This window comes from Antechinus flavipes, chromosome 3, assembly GCF_016432865.1.
Source record: "Antechinus flavipes isolate AdamAnt ecotype Samford, QLD, Australia chromosome 3, AdamAnt_v2, whole genome shotgun sequence".
In the NCBI taxonomy this organism is placed as follows: Eukaryota; Metazoa; Chordata; class Mammalia; order Dasyuromorphia; family Dasyuridae; genus Antechinus; species Antechinus flavipes.
In genome coordinates, this window is record NC_067400.1 from 360,610,433 (window position 1) to 360,633,238 (window position 22,806).

General features: G+C 32.1%; 1 protein-coding gene across 2 annotated transcripts in view; it reads left to right on the top strand.

Moving 5' to 3' along the window:
* Positions 1-22,806, top strand: part of RAB3GAP1 (RAB3 GTPase activating protein catalytic subunit 1) — a 96,065-nt gene that overhangs the window by 29,270 nt on the left and 43,989 nt on the right. For both annotated transcript variants that reach the window (XM_051985784.1, XM_051985786.1), the window contains exons 5-8: positions 3,267-3,345; positions 7,922-8,041; positions 8,311-8,476; positions 16,774-16,873. In XM_051985784.1, coding sequence (XP_051841744.1) covers positions 3,267-3,345; positions 7,922-8,041; positions 8,311-8,476; positions 16,774-16,873 — 465 coding nt within the window. The remainder of the gene's footprint in view (positions 1-3,266; positions 3,346-7,921; positions 8,042-8,310; positions 8,477-16,773; positions 16,874-22,806) is intronic.

The window sequence follows — 22,806 nt, forward strand, 5'->3', positions numbered from 1 at the left end:
GGATCTTGTAATTATCAATGATCTTGATTCAAAATTGGGAAAACTAATTATAGGGTTTGGACATTTCCCTCCTATTTTTGTATTGAAATGAATTATATAATCTTGTGACCTTATACCTGCCTATTGCCTTCTTCCCTGATTCTCCATATGTTAACATGTTTCTTATCTCAGCAGCATCAAAAACATTTGCTAAATGTTGAAGGTGTAGTTTAAGAAGAATTATTATTTTTTTTTTGTTCCAATTTTTCCCCTCCTTCCTCCTCCCCCCTTCCCTAGATGGCAGGATGACCAATACATGTTAAATATATTAAAGTATAAATTAAATACAAAATAAGTATACATGTCCAAATCATTATTTTGCTGTACAAAAAGAATCGGACTCTGAAATATTGTACAATTAGCCTGTGAAGGAAATCAAAAAATGCAGGCAGGCAAAAATAGAGGGATTGGGAATTCAATATAATGGTTCTTAGTCATCTCCCAGAGTTCTTTCGCTGGGTATAGCTGGTTCAGTTCATTATTGCTCCATTAGAACTGATTTGATTCATCTCATTGCTGAAGATGGCCATGCCCATCAAAATTGATCATCATATAGTATTGTTGTTGAAGTATATAATGATCTCCTGGCCCTGCTCATTTCACTCAGCATCAGTTCGTGTAAGTCTCTCCAGGACTTTCTGAAATCATCCTGTTGGTCATTTCTTACCAAACAATAAAATTCCACAATATTCATATACCACAATTTATTCAGCCATTCTCCAACTAATGGGCATCTACTCAGTTTCCAGTTTCTGGCCACTACAAAGAGGGCTGCTATAAACATTCTTGTACATACAGGTCCCTTTCCCTTCTTTAAAATCTCTTTGGGGCATAAGCCCAGTAGAAACATTGCTGGATCAAAGGGTATGCACAGTTTGATAATTTTTTGAACATAGTTCCAAATTGCTCTCCAGAATGGCTGGATGTGTTCACAATTCCACCAACAATGTATCAGTGTCCCTGTTTTCCCACATTCCCTCCAACATTCCGCATTATCTTTCCCTGTCATTCTAGCCAGTCTGACAGGTATGTAAAAGTATCTTAGATTTGTCTTAATTTGCATTTTTCTGATTAATAATGACTTGGAGCATCTTTTCATATGGCTAGAAATAGTTTCAATTTCTTTGTCTGAGAATTATCTGTTCATATCCTTTGACCATTTATCAATTGGAGAATGGCTTGATTTCATTTAAGAAGAAATATACAGATGATTATTGGCTTCTCAGATTTGTAACCTAGAATGAATAATCCTTGGATAGATTATATGTATATGTGTGTATGTTTATGAATGTATACATATATCTGTATCTGTAGATATATACCTGTATATTCCTACATATCTATGTATATGTATGTATGTATATGTGTATGTGTGTGTGTGTGTATATATATATATATATAGTATGTGTATCTATTGAAATCAAACCAACAATATTTTTTTAAAAGGCATGACTACACAGTAAATTATATTGAGAGATAAGTATCAGCTGAGAGCTATAGGCAAAGAAAAATAGGTAATTGGTTGGAAATCAAAGAATGTTAGTGGGACTTCTTTGTCCAGATTGCAGGGAAGTGAGGCTATCTATTTTTTTGTATGAATGCAGAAATACTTTATAGAATGAGATATAATTTTCAGAACTCTTTTTGATAGAAGACATTACAAGGAAGTGTGTTGGGCATAATGTACTGCTTTAAGAAAGTGTTTTCTGACCGAGGTAATGAGTACAAGAAGATTATTTGATAGCAGACATGTTTATGACAGTAGAATAGCACAAAACATGAGGACAGAGAGAATATTTGTAAAATGGTATTTACACGAACTTGCTTTACAGCCTCAGTAATATATCCCCAGTTGCCAGTTCTAGAGGCAATTTTTGTTGGGGGTTGCAAGCAAATCAGTAACTCCCAGGTACATGTAGTGTTATGAGCCAGTATTTTCTAAATTCCTTTATCCAAACAGTTTGAGAAACCAAATCTCTCCAGTTCAAAGGAGCTGCTGTTCATTTGCCAGATTTCAAATGTTCGGCAATGTATTCTGGCTGCAGGTTTACAAAATAGATGGAATAGATACTCATTAAAAAAAAAATTTTAAGTTTGTTGTTATCTTTTTGAACCAAGGAAAAAACTACTGATGATACAGTGGTCTTTTTTTTTTTTTTAAATAATATGGTTATGGTCCTAATGACCAATAGTATCATCTTTGAACTTGAAGAGCAAAACTGAACTAAATAACAAAAGGGATGAGTAGAGAGAATGGGAAAGATAGACAATTGTTTATTAGTATTTAAATGACCAGACTCAGAAAAAACATAATTTGGAAAAACTTCACAGTGTGAATGAATCTTGAAGCAGAATTTTTAATTTTCAGAGAACCAAAGTTCAACAGAGTAGTATTCTCGGAGAAATGACACTGAACCATTGCTTGGTGAGATTTAGGCAGGGAGGGCCAGTAAGCTAGAGCAATATTTCTCAAGGGTGATTCATTGACCCCTATAGAGCCCTGAGACTCTTTCAAGTGATCTTTGAGGTCAAAACTATTTTTATAGTAATACCAAAGCATTGTTTGTTAATTAAAATATTCCTCCCTTTTCCAGCTATATATTTATGTGAGGCTAGATTTTCTTTTTCCATTGCAACAGATTGAATACAGAAGCATTTATAGGAATCTAGCTGTCTTCTACTAAATCATACCTTAAACAGATTTGCAAAAATACATAAAACAATGCTACATTTGTTTTGGAAAATAGTTGTTTTTCATTTTTTCATATAGTTTCAAACTTTTTATAACTTCATTTTTCATTTTTGAATGTTATGTTAACACGTAATGGGTTTATTTTTGCTATTTTAAAATAATTGAATGAATATTTTAATAAATTATCATTTTAAATTTCTAATATGGTATTGTTATATATAACCCAGGAAAACAAAAGTTTGAAAAACAATGGACTGAAGTATATAGATTTAAGGATAATATGCCTTTTTTGTGTCACATAGTTTTGTCTGACATTCAGCAGTTAAATACCTATTATGTGCCAGACTCTAGGAGTACAAAGAAAAAAATGAATAGCCTTACTTTTGAGGAGTTTGAGTTTTCTCACAATATTTTAAAATGATATAATTTTAAACAGATGAAAAATTCCATATATAATGCACTTTCTCTAATGTTTAATAGGTTTTCCCCTTGCAATGAAAAGATACTGACTTTTAAAAATTATGTGTTCTCACAGATGCTATTCCACAATCTATGCAGGATTTGCTATGCATGAACAATGACTTTCCTCCTAGAGCTCATTGTCTGGTAAGATGGTATGTGTATATTTTGTTCAATTGACTTTTTAGTATTTTGAAGTATATGATTCAGAGTGATACATAATTATGATTATATTTCAGAGATGACTAACAGAATATTTGACAGTCTTTATTTGGTATGAATGTGAAAGAAGCTTTTTGAAAATGATTCAATGTGAACATATTGATTAAGCATTTATTTATTGATTACTGTGTGCTAGGAATTATACTAAGCTCTGAGAATACAACACACAAAAACACCCTTCCTTCTCTCCAGGAGTTCATATTCTAATGGGAGAGACTATATGCTAATAACTATGTAAATACAAAGTATTTATAATTTAAATGGAAAGTAATCCCAAAGGAGAATTTGAGAGGGGAGGGTAACAGCAATAAGAGGGGGTGGGAATGGTACAGAATCTTGTATTCAGAGAATTTAGGAGGCAGAAATAAAGGAGAGAATTACAGATATAGAGAATAGCCACTGCAAAACAGATAGTCTTGTGTTTATTGATTGAGCAAGTAAGTCAGTATAGCTGCATCAAAGAGCAAAGCAGTATAAAATTGGAAAGGGAGGAAAGACTTGCATTGCAAAACTGACCTAGAGGTAATTGAGAACCATTGGAGTTTATTGATTGGGGAAAAGGGGTATTATTTGGCAGCATCAACAAGCAATCACAGTGTCACCAAGTTTATCATAAGAGAAATAAACATATATATGGAACTGAAGCATTTACACAAATTTTCATATTTATGGCTGTACAACAAAAGGAGGAAAAAAGAACAAGCATGGAATGGGAGGGGGAAAGGACAAAACCCTTCCTGAATGAGGGAAGCAAGAAAATGGCAAAAGCTGCATTTTTTTCTTTTGTGAATCTCTAGACTATGAAGATATCTGCAAAAGACTTTCTTTATTATTCAGTTATTAGGAACATCAATTGTTATACTATGTTATAATATAGGAGTATCAAACTCCAGTAGAAGGCCCTGTGGGTCCATATTGATATAGAAAACCACAAAGTAAAATTATCTATACTGTATTGTATTTATTTTGTTAAATATTTTCCTGCTAACATTTTAATCTGGTTCTACTAAATTCAGCCAAGAGTTTGAGACATAGGCTCTAAATATACTGATGCCTTCTTATTTTGTAGGTTTGTTTGAGCCTATTCTAGATAACTTGAAATTACTGCAATTTTATTGTTTTAGTTCTTGTGGTTTACTTTGTAAAAGTTATTTTGGCCTCTTTTTTCTGTCAGGCAGGTATTTTGGAAAGCAATTATAATATACCTCTTTCAGTGTGCTCTTTCCTCACTTTTAAGGGTCTTATGCTTTATTTTTTTACATTAGAAAACCAGATAACTTAAGTATTTTAGAATTGGGTTTAGATTAAATCATTAGTTTTAATGAGGCTTGAATGAGGGGTTCTCTAAAGAGTAAAAAAGATTGTATATATGGTGTTTTCTTAATTCTAAGTTCCAGAGAATCATTGTCTTTCTTTTGGTGTCTCTTTAGTATACCCCAGAACACTGTACTAAGCCTGTTTTGTACTTATAATAAGCATTTAATATTTCACTTAAAAATATTTTTAAAACCTCAATTTAATGGATACCAGCTTTTAAATGCTGGCTTATAAATAAATATGCAATGGAATATCCCATTATATTTATCTCACACTACTATGATATGTGGAGATTTAAAAAACTTAACAATGTCAAGACTATTAAAGATTACTAAAGAACTAAAATTTTTTGTACACATATTTTATGAGGCATAACAACATGTTTTTACAATGTGAAAGTCAAGCAAATTGAGTTATAGATACCTATCAGAAAATGCTTTTCTAAAATCTATGATATATGAAAAGTAGTTTTCTACATAATACATTTTGTAAAATATATTTTCATGTTATCAAGAACTCGTTGAAAAATTGTAAACATAGAACACTCGAATGTAAAATTTTACAGCATTACTCAATTTTTTGAAAAATTGAATTTCATGTGAACGTTAAACTTTAGCTTGATTATGGGTTTGGTTAAGGAAATAAAAGGAAATAAAAAAGAAAGCATTGGGAGAAAGAAGGTCATTTTACAAGCTTATTTTTATCACCACCTTAGAGTATTATAAAGTCAGTAGTTGTACAGTGGAGAATAATTGTTTAATATTTTGATACCGTAAAATAATATTAGTTTTATTTTAGATTGATTTTATTTCCCCCCAAAATTGAATTTTATAATTTTTGTTTTTATTTAAGAACTTGGCAAAATATCAGCAAATGTGACTATTTACATATAAACAATGAGAAGTTGCATATGAACCTTTTTCTGTTACATATAGTTTGTTTTTTAAAGTATCTTTTAAAGTATTATATTTAACACGATAGTCAATACTACTTGCTTGTTTGTGTCCGAACTTATTTCTTATCTTTTTTGAGCATTTTTCAACATTTCTTGATGTTCTTTTGATCTTTTTTCCCTTTCAGCAGTAACACTCTTCTTCAACCTCCATTAACTTTGTTTTCTCCTGCAAAATGATAAGCTCTGTCTTTAAAAAAAAAAAAAAAGAAAAGAAAAAAGAAAGGAAGGAAGAAAGAAAAAGTATATAAGTATAGTTAAGCAAACAAATCTATATATTGGCCCCGTCAGAAGATATGTCTCATTCTGTACTTGTTATTTCATCTTCTTATTAATAGGCAGGGAGCATGATAAATCATTATTCATCATTATTCTGCTTTTTCATTTCATTTACCAGGGTCCTTAAATCTTTCAAAATTATTTTCCTTTACAATGTTGTACTCATAAAATATTCTAATTCTCACTGAAATGTTCTCATTTCATTCCTTTTTGTATTAGTTCATACAAGTCCTTCCAGCTTATTCTGAATTTGTCCCTTTTATCCTCTTCTGGCATATACTAATTATTTCTTTTTTGCTTTTTATTTACAAAGCATATGCATAGGTAATTTTTCCAACATTGACCCTTACATAACCTTTTGTTGCAATTTTCTCCCCTCCTTCTTTCCATCCCCTCCCCTAAATAGCAGGTAGTTCAATACCTGTTAAATATGTTGAAATACATGTTAGATCCATACATATTTATACAATTATCTTGTGCAAAAAAAATCAGATCAAGAAGGAAGAAAAAGAAAAATTGAGAAATAAAATACAATGCAAGCAAATAACAGAGTGAGAGTGCTATGTTGTGTTCCACACTCAGTTCCCACAGTCCTCTCTCTGGATATAGATGTCTCTCTTCGTCACTGCACACGTGGAACTGGTTTGAATCATCTCAATATTGAAGAGAGCCGCTTCCATCAAAATTGATCATTTTATAGTCTTGTTGTTACCATGTATAATGATCTCTTGGTTCTGGTAATTTCACTTAGCATCCATTCATGTAAGTCTCTCCAGGCCTTTCTAAAATCATCCTGCTGGTCATTAGAACAGTAGTATTCTATAGCATTCATATGCCACAATTTATTCATCCCTTCTCCAATTGATGGGCAATCAATTGGGCAAACTCAGTTTCCAGTTTCTGGCCACTACAAAGAGGGCTGCCACAAACATTTTTGCACATATGGGTCCCTTTCCCTCCTTTAAGATTTCTTTGGGATATAAGCGCAATAGAAACACTGCTGGATCAAAGGACATGCACAGTTTGATAACTTTTTGAGCATAGTTCCAAATTGCTCTCCAGAATGGTTGGATCCATTCACAGTTCCACCAGCAACTAATTATTTCTTTACATTCATAATGTAAAGGTACTATGTTGAGCCATTTCCCACTTGATGAGAATTTCTTTGTTTTCTAGTTCTTTATTACAACAAAAAGTGCAATCTCTTTATATTTTTTGTTCTAATATTGCTGTACCTCAAAAGGCATATACATTTAAATTTTTTTTGGCGGGGTATGGCACCAAATTGTTTTCTAGAAAGATTGGATCAATTCACAGTGCATTATTCTGCTTGTGTTCCTCCAATATCTCCAAAAATAGTCATTTTCTGTTTTTGTCATTTTTTTGCTAATGTAATGGTTATATATACCTTATACCTTATATAAACTCCTTAGAGCTGTTTTAATTTTTATTTTCAAATAATTAGTGATTGAAGCATTTTCAGAGGTTCATTGTGCTTTTTTTATTTTAATAAATCAGCATTTATTTTCCTTGGGACAATAAACTTTTTTCCCCACCATTTCTGAAACTCTAGGTACTTTATCTCTTAGTTCTTTTTCCTGCTGTTATCATCAAACTTTTTCAATGTTTCCTGATCATAACTGGCCGTATCTTTGTCGTTTCTGCATCTTCAAGGACAGACTGTTTCTCAAAAAAGTCTGTTTCTCAGTTTTTGCTTTTTCTCTAATTTGTAAATGTGAAGTCATGAACAAATAATAAGAATGTTTCTGTGAATAATAGCAAAGAAAATTCAATCTTTTACATGTTAAGTTACTGTTAAAAATTCGGTCTCTAATCCCCATTTTTACATTTTTGTAGCAAAATATCTATAGATCTTTTAAAATATATTTTGTTAAAATCAAAAACTTTCTTTGTTCTGAAATTTTCTATTGATAGAATTTTTCTTCAAATTTCCCTTGTAGGTATGGACTACGTGAATTTGTAGTAATTGCCCCAGCTGCAAATAATGATGCTGTTCTCAGCGAATCCAAATGCAATCTTCTTCTGAGTTCTGTTTCCATTGCATTAGGAAACACAGGCTGGTAGGTAGCTAACATTTCTAAAAATCTTCATCTGTAAGGGTTTTTTTTTTTTTAAGTTTTCATTATGATTTGTAAAAGGAGAAATATCATTACTGTGCTTTTTCTTATGATAGGCTCTTAATAAATGCTAGATTGATTAATTAATCTCTTTCATTGAAAGGCGAAAAACATCTTTATGTAGAACAGGAAAAACAATATGTCTTGGGCCTTAAAATACTAAATAATTAAAGAATCTTGTAACACATTAACCACCTCAAAATTTTCTTTAGTCAGGTGCCACTCTTCGTGCAAATACATCACAGATGGCGAAGAATGTATGTGGGAGAATGTCAGGGTCCTGGAGTGAGAACTGATTTTGAAATGGTTCATCTTCGCAAAGTGCCAAATCAGTACACTCATTTATCGGGACTGTTGGATATCTTTAAATCGAAAATAGTAAGTGGAGTTTGTGTTTGGGAATTCTGATTAAAGTATATAATTCAATTTACTAATAAGATGATATTTTAAAAAAATTCCTCGTGTTACAAATAATTGTTTTTAAAACATTTGGTAATGTTTTTGTTTAATTATTTATGTGCATTGTGCTTGGGAAAACAAATATTTTACTATCCTTTTAAAAAAAGATGCCAGTATGAAGAGAAATGCCAATTACCAATTATTTTTTAGTAGCCAATCTGAATGATTTCCAGATGGTTTTATGCTATGCTACTGATCTTCTTGATGTCTTTTTTTCTTTCCAAAAAAAAAAGTAGTTTCTTTTTTTTTTTTTTTTCTAAACACAAGAATAATGGCTTAAAAGCATTTCCAGATTATTCTTTCTGACCTAAACCATTATAAACACAAAGGCCACAAAGCTAATATGATAAAGGTACTTCTGTCACTTTGTAAAGAACATAATATGCTGGACTGGCCCAAACTGCTTTGAAAGAAAGAATCAGAGTTCAAGAAGGTTGCTTCTAGCCATTCTAGGAGAAAGAAAAAGATGGGACCATAGAATGGTAGACTTGTTGAGATACCAGGGAATAGGGAATTTAAGATTTAATTTTGGAAGCCCACTTTGAAGGTAATATTGCCTTAGATTCTGGTGATGCATATTATTTAATTTATAATGTTTTATTGAATGCTATGTCTAATTACATTGATTTGGATTGTTGTAATGTTAAAGTTTTTTAATGGACAATTAATTTTTATAGAACAGCTCATTTAGGCAATTTTGTTATTAGACCTAGAACTGCACAAAATATTGCTGTTAAATAATATGAAGCCCTGTATTTTATAGGAATTCCTACTAGAATATAGTGGAGTTTGGCTTTACATCAGCTCAGAACTACTCACTTCAATATATTTACCAGTCTCAGACTTCCTAATGATATAGATTACAGGAGGGATTATAAGCATGGACCACCACACATAACAAAATGAATTATTTCTGGGAATATAAAAAGCTTTGAGAGACTGCTTGATATAGTAGACTGTATGTTGGCTTTGTACCCAGAAAGAGTTGAATTCTATTCCTGTTTCTGCATATTCTGGCTATGTGACTTTTCTCTCTCCCCTCCCCCCCAATATTTTATATTTCCAATTATATGTAAAGATAGTTGGGGTTTTTTAAATGTATTTAATATTTCCCCCAGTTACATTTAAAACATTTTTTGACATTTGTTTTTAAAATTTTTGAATTCCAGTTTCTCTCCCCTATCCCCACCCCAACCCCTGTTAAGAAACTGCATATAAAGTTATACAAAACATTTTCATAAGTCATGTTGTGAAAGAAAACAGATTTTCCACCTAATAAAAAGAAACCCTTAAGAAAAATAAAGTTAAATTTTATAAGAAAGTAAGGGAGAGTATAATTCAATCTGTATTCAGGCACAATCAGTTCCTTCTCTGGGAATGGATAGGTTTCTTAAGTCCTTCAGAGCACTTGTGGATTATTGTACTACTGAGAATAACAAAGTCATTTATATTTGGTCATCCCAGAACATTGCTATGACTTTGTATACAGTACATTTCACTTTGCTTGTGTTCATGGAACACTTTTTTTTTTCTGAGAGCATCCTGCTCTGTTTCCCAGAGAACAATAATATTCCATCACAAACACATACCACAATTTATTCAACCATTCCCCAATTGATGGACAGCTCCTCAATTTCTTTTTTTTTTTTTTTTTTTGCCCTGAAAAGAGAAAAATATTTTTTTTTTGGTACACATTAGTCCTTTTCTTTAAAAAAAAAAATCTCTTTTGGTGTTCGTGCCTAATAGTGGTAGTGTTAGATCAAAGGATATGCATGAATTTACAGACCTTTGGGCATTAATCATTTCTTTTGGGTATTAATCAGTTGGGGCATGGCTCTTTTATTTATTTATTTATTTTTGGTAAATTTGACTCAATTTTGTCTGTGTTTGAGAAACGAGGCTAGAGAAATGTACTTCAAAATTATTTTTACAATTACTATTGCTGTTTCCCCCATTTATTCTCTCTCTCCTTTCACACTGTCAATCCTTGAAAGTGCTAGGCTACTGACTAATCCTTCTCCCAATATGCTTTCTCTTTTATCACCTTCTCCCTTCTATATCTTATTCCCCTCCTATTTTCCTTCAGGGCAAGCTAGCTTTTTATACTTATATTTAGTGATTCTTATTCCCTCTTTGAGCTAGTTCAGAAATAGAGTAAGTTTAAGGCACTCACCCTCTTCTCCATTATGAAAGCTTTTTCTTGCTTGTTTTTTTAAATGGCAGATAATTTATACCATTTTACTTCTCCCTTTCCATTTCTCCCACTATATTCCCCTCTCATCCCTTAATTTCATCATTTAAAAAAAATTATCCCTTTATATTCAACTCAAACCTCTGTCCTCTTGTCTATGTATACTCCTAACTGCCATAATAATGAGAAAGTTTTTTTAATTACAAGGATCATCCTCCCATGTAGGAATGTAAACAGAAAAACCTTATGAAGTCCCTTATGATATCATTTTTCTCATTACTTCCTTATGTTTCTCCTGAGTCCTATATTTGAAAAACAAATTTCCATTCAGTTCTGGTCTTTTTATTACAAATGCTTGAAATTTTTCCGTTTTATTGAATGTCCACCTTTTCCTCTGAAGAATTATACTCAATTTTGCTGGATAAATGATTCTTGTTTATAATCCTCACTTCATTTCTTTCTGGGTTATAACATTCCAAGCTTTCTGGTCCTTTAAGGTAGAAGCTGCTAAATCTTGTGTATCCTGATTTTGGCTCCATTATATACTTGAATTGTTTTTTTCTGTGTGATTTACAATATTTTTTCCTTGACCTGGGAGTTCAGAATTTGGCTATAATATTCCTGGGAGTTATCATTTTGGAATCTCTTTCAGGAGATGATCAGTGAATTATTTCAACTTCTATTTCACTTCTGGTTCTAGACTATCAAGACAGTTTTTCTTGAAAGATGATGTCCAGACTCTTTTTTTGATCATTACTTTTAAGTAGACCAATACTTTTTAAACTGTCCTTCCTGCATCTATTTTCCAGATCAGTTGTTTTTCTAATTAGATAGGTTCACACTTTCTTCTTCTTCTTCTTTTCTTCTTCTTCTTCTTCTTCTGCTTCTTCTTCTTCTTCTTCTTCTTCTTCTTCTTTTCTTCTTCTTCTTTTCTTCTTCTTCTTTTTTTTTTTTTGATTTTGCTTTTATTTTATTTTATTATTTATTTTATTTATTTTTTATTTTATTTTCTTATAAAGCCATTAACTTCCATTTGTTCTATTCTAATTTTTTTTAAATAATTATTTTCTTCAGTGAGCTTTTGTGCCTCCTTTCCCAGTTGGCAAATTTTGCTTTTTTTAAGGCATTCTTCTCAATAACTTTTTATATTTCCTTTTGCACCAATCAATTCTTTTCCTAATTTTTCCTCCATCTCTCTTACTTGATTTTCAAAATTCCTTTTGAACTCTCCCATGGCCTGAACCAAATTCTTATTTTTGTTAGAGGTTTTGGATAAAAGAGCTTTGATTTTGTTACCCTTTTTCTGAGTGTGTGTTTTGATCCTCCTTGTCACCATAGTAACTTTCAGTGGTCAGAAATTGTTTCTGTTGTCTGCTCATTTTCCTAGCCTATTACTCTGCTTAACTCTTTGTAGGGCTGTGTTTCCAGAGTGGAGGGGGCACTGTCCCAGGCTTTAGGGGTTTTATGCAACTGTTTTCAGAAATCCTTCTAGGGACCTAACCACAAGCACTTTTCTGCCCTGGAGCTGTTAGGTGTGATTCTGCCCCCCCACTGTAGCTACAAGATCTAGTGTGCTAAAGCCAAAGTGCTGCTTTGCTGGGGCTGGGACTCCCACTCTGCTCTCATAGACCTTCTCTGTTGACCTTCCAAGTTCTCTTTGGTGTCTTTGTCTAAAAGCCACTAGTACTGGTGCTGATTCAGAGACCCCCTTACCCTGTTCTTCTTACTTGTGGGGCCAGGCTGGGGCTGTGCTAATATGGCCTGTGCCAGGTGACTGAACAGTCGCCCTAGTGTCACAGACCTTTTCTGCTGACTTTCTAAGTTGCCTTCAAGGAAAATGTTCTACTCTGTCTTTTTGGGTTTTCTGATGTTCTAAAATTTTAGAGTCGTTATTTAAAGGAATTTAGAGTGGTTTGGGGGAGAGATTGGATGAGTTTCCTTCCTTTACTTTACAATCTTGGCTCCTAAAGATAGTTTTCAACTTCATTTTTATAAGATTTTGATTTCCAAATTTTTTTTCCTTCCCCCACTTTCCTCTTCTCTTCTTAAGACACCAAGCAGTCTGATATAGGTTCTACATATACAATCATTTAAACATATTTCCATGTTTATCATATTATGAAAGGAAAATCAAAACAAAAGGGAAAAAGCTATGAGAAAGAAAAAGTAAGCAAAGGAAAAAAAAAAAGTGAAAATAGGATGTTTTGATCTGCATTCTTACTTCATGGTTCTGCTTTTGGTTGAAGATGGTATTTTCCATCCCAAGTCTAATTAGAATTGTCTTGAATCACTACATTGCTGAGAAGAGCTGAATTGATCATTACATAATCTTGTTGTTAATTGTCTATAATGTTTTCCTGGTTTTGCTCACTTCACTTAGTATCAGTTCATATAAATCTTTCCAGGCTTTCCTGAAAAAAGTCTATTCATCATTTCTTATAGAACACAAATATTCCAACATTCATAGGTAACCATATGAATCACAACTTATTCAATCACTCCCCAGCTGATGGGCAATCACTCAGTTTTCAGTTCCTTGCTATTGCAAAAAGACCAGCTACAAACATGTGGGTTCTTTTCCTTCTTTTATGATTTCTTTGAGATACAGACCTAGTGGGGACACTGCTGAATCCAAGGATATGCAGTTTGCTAGCCTTTTGGATATAGTTCCAAATTCTGGAGAACATTGTTGGATCATTTCACAACTCTTACCAGCAATGCATTAGTGTCCCAGTTTTGCCACCTACCCTCCAACATTTATTATTATCTTTTCCTATCGTTTTAATAATCTGATAGGTGTGAGATGGTATGTCAGAATTGTTTTAATTTGTATTTCTCTAATAGTAGAGATTTAGAACATTTTAAAAATATTACTATAAATGGCTTTAATTTCTTCATTTGAAAATTCATATCCTTTGACCATTTATTCATTATCAGAAGCACTAGGTGTAAAAAATAATTTCCCAGCTTTCTGTTTCCATTCTAGTTTTGGCTGCATTGGTTTGTTTTGTGCAAAACCTTTTTAATTTAATCAAAATTATCTATTTTGCATTTCGTGATGTTCTATAACTTCTTCTTTAGTCATAGATTCTTCCCTTCTCCAAAGATCTGACAGGTAAACTATTCCTTGCTCTCCTGATTTGCTTATAGAATCACCATTTATGTCTAAATCATGAACCCACTTTGACCTTGTCTTGATATAGGGGATGAAGTGTTAGTCTATGTCTAGTTTCTATCATATACTTTTCCAATTTTCCTAGCAATTTTTGGTCAAATAGTGAGTTCTTATCTCAAAATTTAGAGTTAATTTAGAATTAGAAGATTACTGTAGTCATTGACTATTGTGTCTTGTATACCTAACTTAATAAGGAATTTCATTTTCTAGAACTTCTTTTTTCCCTAAAATGACAAATGCTGATTATTTTTTGCAAGTCAATGTTTTGAAGTGCCATGGTAGCCAAGATTAGAAGGAAAGCAGCAAAGTGAGGGAAAATATTATCTCTGATAACTCTCTGATAATGGGTTGATTTCTCAAATAAATGAAACAAAGTCAGATTTATAAAAATAAGAGGCATTTCTCAGTTGATAAATGGTCCAGAAATAGAAAAAGGGTGTTTTCAGAAGATATCAAAGATATTGTTACATGAAAAAATGCTTAAAAGCATTATTGATTACAGAAATGTAAATTATATAATAACTCTGAGGTACCATTTCATACCTATCAGATTGGGTAACATTAAAGAAAATGAAAATGGCAACTATTGGAGGGGATGTGGAAAAGTACATACTTTAATGCATTATTGGTAGAATTGTGAACTGATCCAACTATTCTAGAGAATAATTTGGAGCCCAGTGGGTTATAAAACTATGCATATTCTTTCACCCAGTAATACCACTAGTAGGTTTGAATTTAAAGGAGATTCAAGAAAAAGGAAAAGAATCTACATGTACAAAAATATTTATAGCAGTTCTTTTTATAGTTGCAAAGAATTGGAAATTGAGGGGATATCTATCAATTGAAGAATTGGCTGAGCAAGTTGTGGCATATGATATGATGGAATACTGTTGTACTATAAAAAATGATGAATGATGACAGAGTGGTTTTAGAAAAAAACATAACAAGGTCTATATGAACTGATGCACAGTGAAGTGAAAAAAAAAAAAACAAAAAAACACAGTAATAGCACTATGGAAAAGTGATCAACTGTGAAAGACTTTTCAATTCTGTCCAAGACAATTCCAAGGCACTCTTGATAAAAAAAAAAAAAAAAAGTTGTCTACCTCCCGAAAGAGAATTAATAAATTCTGAATATAGATTGAAGTATAATTTTTTCACTTTTTTTCTTGCTTTTTTTTGCAACATGGTTAATATGGAAATATGTTTCCTATTATTTCATGTGTATAATTGATATCATTATTGCTTGTCTTCTCAATAGTTGAAGGAAGGACTAAAAGGGGAGAGAATTTGGAACTTAGAATTTTAAAAAGGATGTTAAAAACAAATAATAAATTAATTTTGTTTCTAATATGATTGTACTTGGTAGAATTTGAACTCAGGAATTAATTTTCTACATTTAAAAGCAGAGAGGCAGTTTTGTTCTGTTTTTGTTTGCTCTGCTTGTCTTTCCCCACCTCTTTTCTAGGTATTTTATATGTTAAACAGAGCAGTCTATCATACTAAATAAAGAGCTAGCATGTGATATGAGAGACCACTTTGCTATAGTGGACTTAGAATGAGAAAGACCTGTGTTCATATCCCATCTATGCCCTTTACTAGCCTTGTGACCTTAGGTAACCTCTCTTGATTTTTAGTTTTTCTGACCTATAAAAATTAGACTAATAATACTTAACTCATAGTGTTATTTTGAGGAGAAGACCTTTAAAATCTAAAAGGTCAGGGATTAGGACTCGATGTGTGATTTTTTTTTTTCATTACTGCAGAGAACTCCCAGATGAAGAAACTCCTGCTATCAAAGCAGATCAACTGCTTTGCAACTTAGAGAGTGACCTAAAGCATAGGGTTTAAATGGCTTGCCCAGAGTAATACAACTAGTAGGAATCAGAGGTAGGACTTGGACCTAAATCTTCTTGGTTTGAAGTCCTGCTCTGTTCACTTCACAGCTTTTGACCTTAAAATGATGTATGTATGTGTTGTTATTTGTTTTTTCCAATCTGAAAATTCAGTTTTATAGTGAATAAAATTAATTTTTTCCTGGGGGCGGGAAAGGAGCCCTACTACTGTTCGAGATTTATTTTGTTATCATTATTAGGTATTGTATTATTTATCTTTTAAATATTTTCATGATTGGATCTTGATTAGTAATCCATCAAGGAAATTTAAGAAAGCCATCAGGGAAAGTAGACAGAGTAAGTAATTTAGCCAGGAAAAGGATTATTATTTATTGGGCCCAGTGTTTTGTTATATGTCAGTGATATTTGAAAGATTGTGAAGAATAGGCTCTTCACTACAAGACTGGAGAAGACTAATCTGATGTCACTATAAATAGTTTGTCTAGATTTTAGCAAACTGATGGCAATATAAGCTAGATGGTGGTAGTTAGATAGATTCTAAATCTTTTGAATGCCTGTGTCCACAGAGGAGGCATTACTGATTTCTTGTGACTTTGGAAGAAGTGTTGTAGTGGAGTGCTCTCTGGGTACCCCAATCTGTGCTTTATTTATCCTTTACTATTATTGAACAGTATGATGAAATTTTCATCAGTGCCTTGAAGAAAGACATAATTGCCAGCTCTATCAGATTTGAAGATAACAAAAAAAAGCTTGGAGGTACCACTAATATACTTGGAAATAGAGCAGTCATAGAAAGAAATCTCAATAGACTAAACAATGGAATAAATATAATAAAATGAAAATTTAATAGGAATAAACATACAATATTACATATGGGCATGAGAAGTCAGTTTCATAGGAATACTTGATTTATTTCACAATCATTATTTATATGATGAGTTACATAAAAAAAGTTAGTATTTACATGATGCCTATTTTTGCATTAATTTTCCAGGGATGTCCTTTAACACCATTGCCACCGGTTAGCATTGCTATTCGATTTACTTATGTTCTTCAGGATTGGTTACAGTACTTTTGGCCTCAACAGCCTCCAGGTAAGAAAATAGAACTTTTTTCTTTGATAATGTTTCAATTATCTTAGTGAAAAGATTAATATTAAAGAAAATATTTTCATTCTGTCAGAATTTTATAAGAATTGGTTACATATTATACTTTTTAATCTTTTATATGATATATCTGATTTCATTGTGTTCTTTTATCATTTTCATCCTTTTTTTACTTAAAAAGCTCTGTTTGGATTATTTGATGTCTTAAGGAGGGGGAAGTAAAGCAAAGTCTTACAAAAACGAATGTTGAAAACTATCTTTATATGTATTTGGAAAAATGTTATTGAAAATTTTTAAAAAGCTCTGTTGTTCTTAAATTGGGGTACTGCATTTGCCTTATATTTGACAATTTGTCTTTGGAACCTAATTTTCTATAGAAATCACTCTTCCACTGTAAACTGGCAAGCAACAAATGATTAAAGTTGTATTCTAAAATTAGATCTAAAAGAAACCATACTCATATGCTAAGAACAGATGTGTAGAAGATTTTGTTAAGCGTAAAGTTTGAGGAGGTGATAAAATTATAAAGAGGAAAGAAAGAACAAACATTTATATAGCACTTACTATATGCCAGGCTCTCTTTTGTATTAAATAATTTATAAATATCTCAGGAAAGAAAACAGAAGAAAATATACATACATACATACTTATTTATGATAAGGAAATTGTGTACATATAACTATAGTATAGTAGGTAGTCTTTGAAAGTTTTTTGTGGCCTACAGTTTTATAGTCCTTCAGCTAGCCTATGAAAATAAAGATTCTAAAAGATAAGAGGTAAAATCACAATGGGTATCCATTGAGAATAACTTGTACAGAGGCTCTAAAAAGGAATGTCATGTGTGAGGAACAGTAAGAAGCTCAGTTTGGCTGGATTGTAATTGCAAGAAAGTAATCCCTAATAAGGTTGTAAAAGCAATTACGTCAGGTTTTGAAGAATCTAAAACACCAGAGGAGTTTATTTGATCTTACAAGCAGTATGGAACCACTGGAGTTTATTATTGGGGGGTGTAATTAGACTTATTAGAAAAATCATATGGACTGATGTATGGAGGATGGATTTGAGAAGGTAAAGAAGAACAGATAACCCCATTAGTAGATTATTGCAGTAAGATTTACTAAGGCCTGAGTTGGGATTGTGGATAGAGTGTGAATAGAGAGAAGGGAGAAGGATATGAAGTTTGGTGCCTAAAGGAGAGGAGTGAATTTTGAACAAAAATGAATTCTATTTTAGACATGTTGATTTAAGTGTTACAAGACATGTACAGTAATTTGAAATGTCTTAAAAAGCAAGTGGTGTTGTGAATCAGCAGATCAAGAGAGAGACTGGGGTTAGGTCATTTTTGCACAGAGGTGATATCTAAAGGAGCTCTTGTGGTCCTGAAGAGAGTATAACGAGAGGCAGGAGGAGAGCCATAATAGAACAATGTCCTCAAAATTAAGGAAGGAGAAAGTATCCAGAAGAGAGGATTGTCAACAGTATCCATTGCCATAGAGAAATCAATAAGAAGAAATTTTTTCACTATTTCCCGTGAGATTCTTGACTTTTTATTCTTCCAGATGAATTCTGTTATTTTTTTCCCTGGTTCTATAAAATAATACATTGATAGTTTGATTGGTATGGCACTGAACAAATAATTTAGGTAGTATTGTTCCTTTTATTTTATTGACATAGATTCCTCATAAGCAATTGCAATTTTTCCAATTAATTAGATCTACATTTGTATAAACAGGATTTTATGGTTATATTTATATAATTCCTGTGTATATCTTGGCAAGTAGATTCAAAACTTATATGTTCTGTAGTAATTTGAAATGGAATTCCTCAGTAACTTCTCTTTCTATTTCTTCCTTCTGAGTTATGTTTCTTATTATACACAATCACTAATGATATATGATTTTATACATGCAGATTTTATATGGTATAATTTGCTGGATTTGTCGGGGGTTTTTTTCCAATAATTTTTTGACTCACTAGGGTTCTCTAAGTAAACGATCATATCACCTACAAGAAGTGATTTTGTTACCTCATTGTCTTTATTATCTACTTATTTTTCTTGTTTTAAAATATTAGCTAGCATTTCTAGTACTGTATAATGGAATCTGTGCTTTATCCTAATCTTATTGAAAAGGCCAAATTCATTCCCACTAAATATAAGGCTGTGGCTTTTATTTTATTTTATTTTAATTAATTTTTTTTCAATTAGCAAAAATCTACTATTTCTCCCTACCTCCCCTTTTCCAATTAAGAATAAATGAAAAACAAAACTCCTGTTAAAAATTATGTAATTAAGCAAAATAAATTTCTGTATTGGCTATGTCTAATAAATAAAGTTGTGTCTGTATATACACACATATATGCAGATACACACATACCCTCTAAAGTCTTTCATCTATCTAGAAGTGGGCAGCACTTTTTGTCAATAATCCTTTGGAATTGTTGTTGATCAGTATGCCAAGTTTGAATCAGCTTTGATCCTCTCATTTCCTTAGTAACCTCTGGCCCTCTGATTAGATCCTCTCACCTAGAGAGCAGAGCCTTGGGCTCCAGGGCCTTCATTTAAGGAAGAGACCTAACACAGTCTTCTCTCCATTTCCCCAGTAATTATAGTTGCTTTTGGCCTTATTTGTACTTTCCCATCCTTTTCCCACCCTAGATACTCCTCTTTATCCATTTCCTCACACTCTCTTTCCTTTACTTCTTGGCTACCTATTGTATGTTATCTTCCCCAGTTCTATTATAAGCTGTTTGAGACCATGGATTTTTTTTTTTTTTTTTTGGGGGGGGAGGATATCTCTTTGTATCTAGTGCTTCGTGTAGTATCTAGCATATAGTAAGCATTTAATAAATGTTTTTTGATTATTAACAATTGAACAGAATTCTTAATTGTTTATCTTCACAGTATTGTTATCATTATATAAATTATTCTACTTCTGTTTGTTTCACTTTCAATCAGTTCATACAAGTCTCCCCACAGTTTTCTGAAATCATCCTCTTCATAATTCCTTATAGCACAATTAGTGTTCCATCATATTTATATACCATAATTTGTTTAGACATTCCTCAATTGATGTATATACTTTGTCATATTCCAGTTTTTTGATAGATATTTGTACATATTCAAGTTAAATTTTTGTTTTGCTTATGCTAATCCTTTCCTTAATCTGTACTCCTTTCCTATTCCTCTTATATCCCTATTGAATGAAATGGATTTCTGTGCAGTTCTTTGTGTATATATACACATATCTATACATATGTATGTACTCATAAAGATGCATATGAAAATTCTTTCTTTTACCAGTTCAGATGAAAGTGAAATAGCCGTTCTTTCTACCTTCTTCTCTGCATAGACAGCACTGTTTTTTTCTTTCTTTTTTATTATTATAGCTTTTTATTTACAAGATATATGCATAGGTAATTTTTCAGCCTTTACAATTGCAAATCCTTTTGTTCCAAATTTTTTCCCCCTTCCCCCCCAACCCCTTCTCCAGATAGCAGGTTGAGCAATACATGTTAAATACGTTAAAGTATAAGTTAAATACAATATATGTATACATGTTCAAAGAGTGAATTTGTTTTATAAAAATAGTTGGACTTTGAAATATTGTACACTTAGCCTATGAAGGAAATCAAAAAATGCAGGCAGACAAAAATAGAGGGATTGGGAATTCTATGTAGTGGTTCATAGTCATCTTCCAGAGTTCTTTCCCTTGATGTAGCTGGTTCAGTTCATTACTGCTCTATTGGAACTGATTTGGTTCATCTCATTGCTGAGGATGGCCACATCCATCAGAATTGATCATCATATAGTATTGTTGTTGAAGTATAAAATGATCTTCTGGTCCTGTTCATTTCACTCAGCATCAGTTCATATAAGTCTCTCCAGGCTTTTTTGAAATCATTTCTTACAGTACAATAATGTTCCATAATATTCATATACCACAATTTATTCAGCCATTCTCCAATTGATGGGCATCCACTCAGTTTCCAGTTTCTGGCCACTATAAAGAGGGCTGCCACAAACATTTCTTGTACATATAGGCCCGTTTCCCTTCTTTAAAATCTCTTTAGGATATAAGCCCAGTAATAGCACTGCTGGATCAAAGGGTTTGCACAGTTTGATAACTTTTTGAGCATAGTTCCAAATTGCTCTCCAGAATGGCTGGATGTATTCACAATTCCATCAAAAATGTATCAGTGTCCCTGTTTTCCCGCATCCCTTCCAACATTCTGCATTATCTTTCCCTGTCATTCTAGCCAATTTGACAGGTGTGTGTAATGGTATCTCGGAGTTGTCTTAATTTGCATTTCTCTGCTTAATAATGACTTGGAGCATCTTTTCATATGGCTAGAAATAGTTTCAGTTTCTTCGTCTGAGAATTGTCTGTTCATATCCTTTGACCATTTATCAATTGAGAATGGCTTGATTTCTTATAAATTAGAGTCAATTCTCTATATATTTTGGAAATGAGGTCTTTATCAGAACCTTTGACTGTAAAAATGTTTTCCCAGTTTATTGCTTCCCTTCTAATCTTGTTTGCATTCATTTTGTTTGTACAAAAACTTTTCAATTTGGTATAATCAAATTTTTCTATTTTGTGATCAGTAATGATCTCTAGTTCTTCTTTGGTCATAAATTCCTTCCTCTTCCACAGGTCTGAGAGGACCTATGCTCTTCCAGCTTATTTATAATCTCATTCTTCATGCCTAGATCATGAACCCATTTTGACCTTATCTTGGCGTACAGTGTTAAGTGTGGATCAGTACCTAATTTCTGCTATACTAATTTCTAATTTTCCCAGCAATTTTTGTCAAACAGTGAGTTCTTATCCCAAAAGCTGGGGTCTTTGAGTTTGTCAAACACTAGAGTATTAAAAGTTATTGACTGTTTTGTCCTTTGAATTTAACCTATTCCACTGATAAACTAATCTATTTCTTAGCCGATAGTAAAAGGTTTTGGTAACCGCTAGCACTGGTTTTTTCTAAAGAAGTCTTGGGAATCTTTATTTCATTAAAGGTAATTTTTCTATTGTAGGATTATATTTAGTTTTTCTCTGGCAAGTTTTTTGGTTTTTTTTTGGGGGGGAGGGTGTAGGTCTATAGTTTTTTTGTCTTATAATGGTGGCTGCTGAATCTTATGATTCTGGTTGTGTTTCCTTGATGCTTGAATTCTTTTTGGCTGCTTGTAAGTATTTTTTTTTTTCCTTTGACTTGGAAATTCTGGATTTTGACTTTTAATTTTTCTAGGAGTTTTTAATTTACAGTGGCCAGTATGTTCTTTCTGTTCTCAGCTTCTAAGGCCTATGGGCAGTTTTCTTTTGTGTTTTTTTTTTTTTTTTTGGGGGGGGGAGATAGTTTTTAGGCTTTTTGTTTGTTTGTTTCTGACTTTTCAGATAGTCCAGTGAATTTTTCTTGATCTATTTTCCAGTTGTTTGTTTTCACTATATACCGTATATTTTTTCTTTTTTTACAGTCTTTTGACTTTGTTTTAATATATCTTTTCTGGTTTATATTTAATCCAATCTAATCTTCGAGAATTTATTGCTTGGGCAAGGTTATAGTATTGTATTGTAAGCTATTTCCTTTCTAATTCTTTCTAATATCACTTTCATCTTTCCCTAATTTTAAATTTTTCTTATCTTCCAAGAATTCTAGATAAATTCATACTCAAGCTAAACACAAGGAAACTAGTATTTGACAAAAAAAAAAAAAAAAAAAAACAACAACAACAAAAAAAAAAAAAACTGCTGGGAAAATTGAGCAACATAATGGGAAAAATTAGATTTAACCATACCTTGACTACAATTTCACCCCGAATCTTCACTCATATAGTGCCTCATATTTCATACTAACATAAATTCTAAATAGACACATAATCTATCTACTTTCTATGTGAAAGATTAAATCATAAACAAATTATG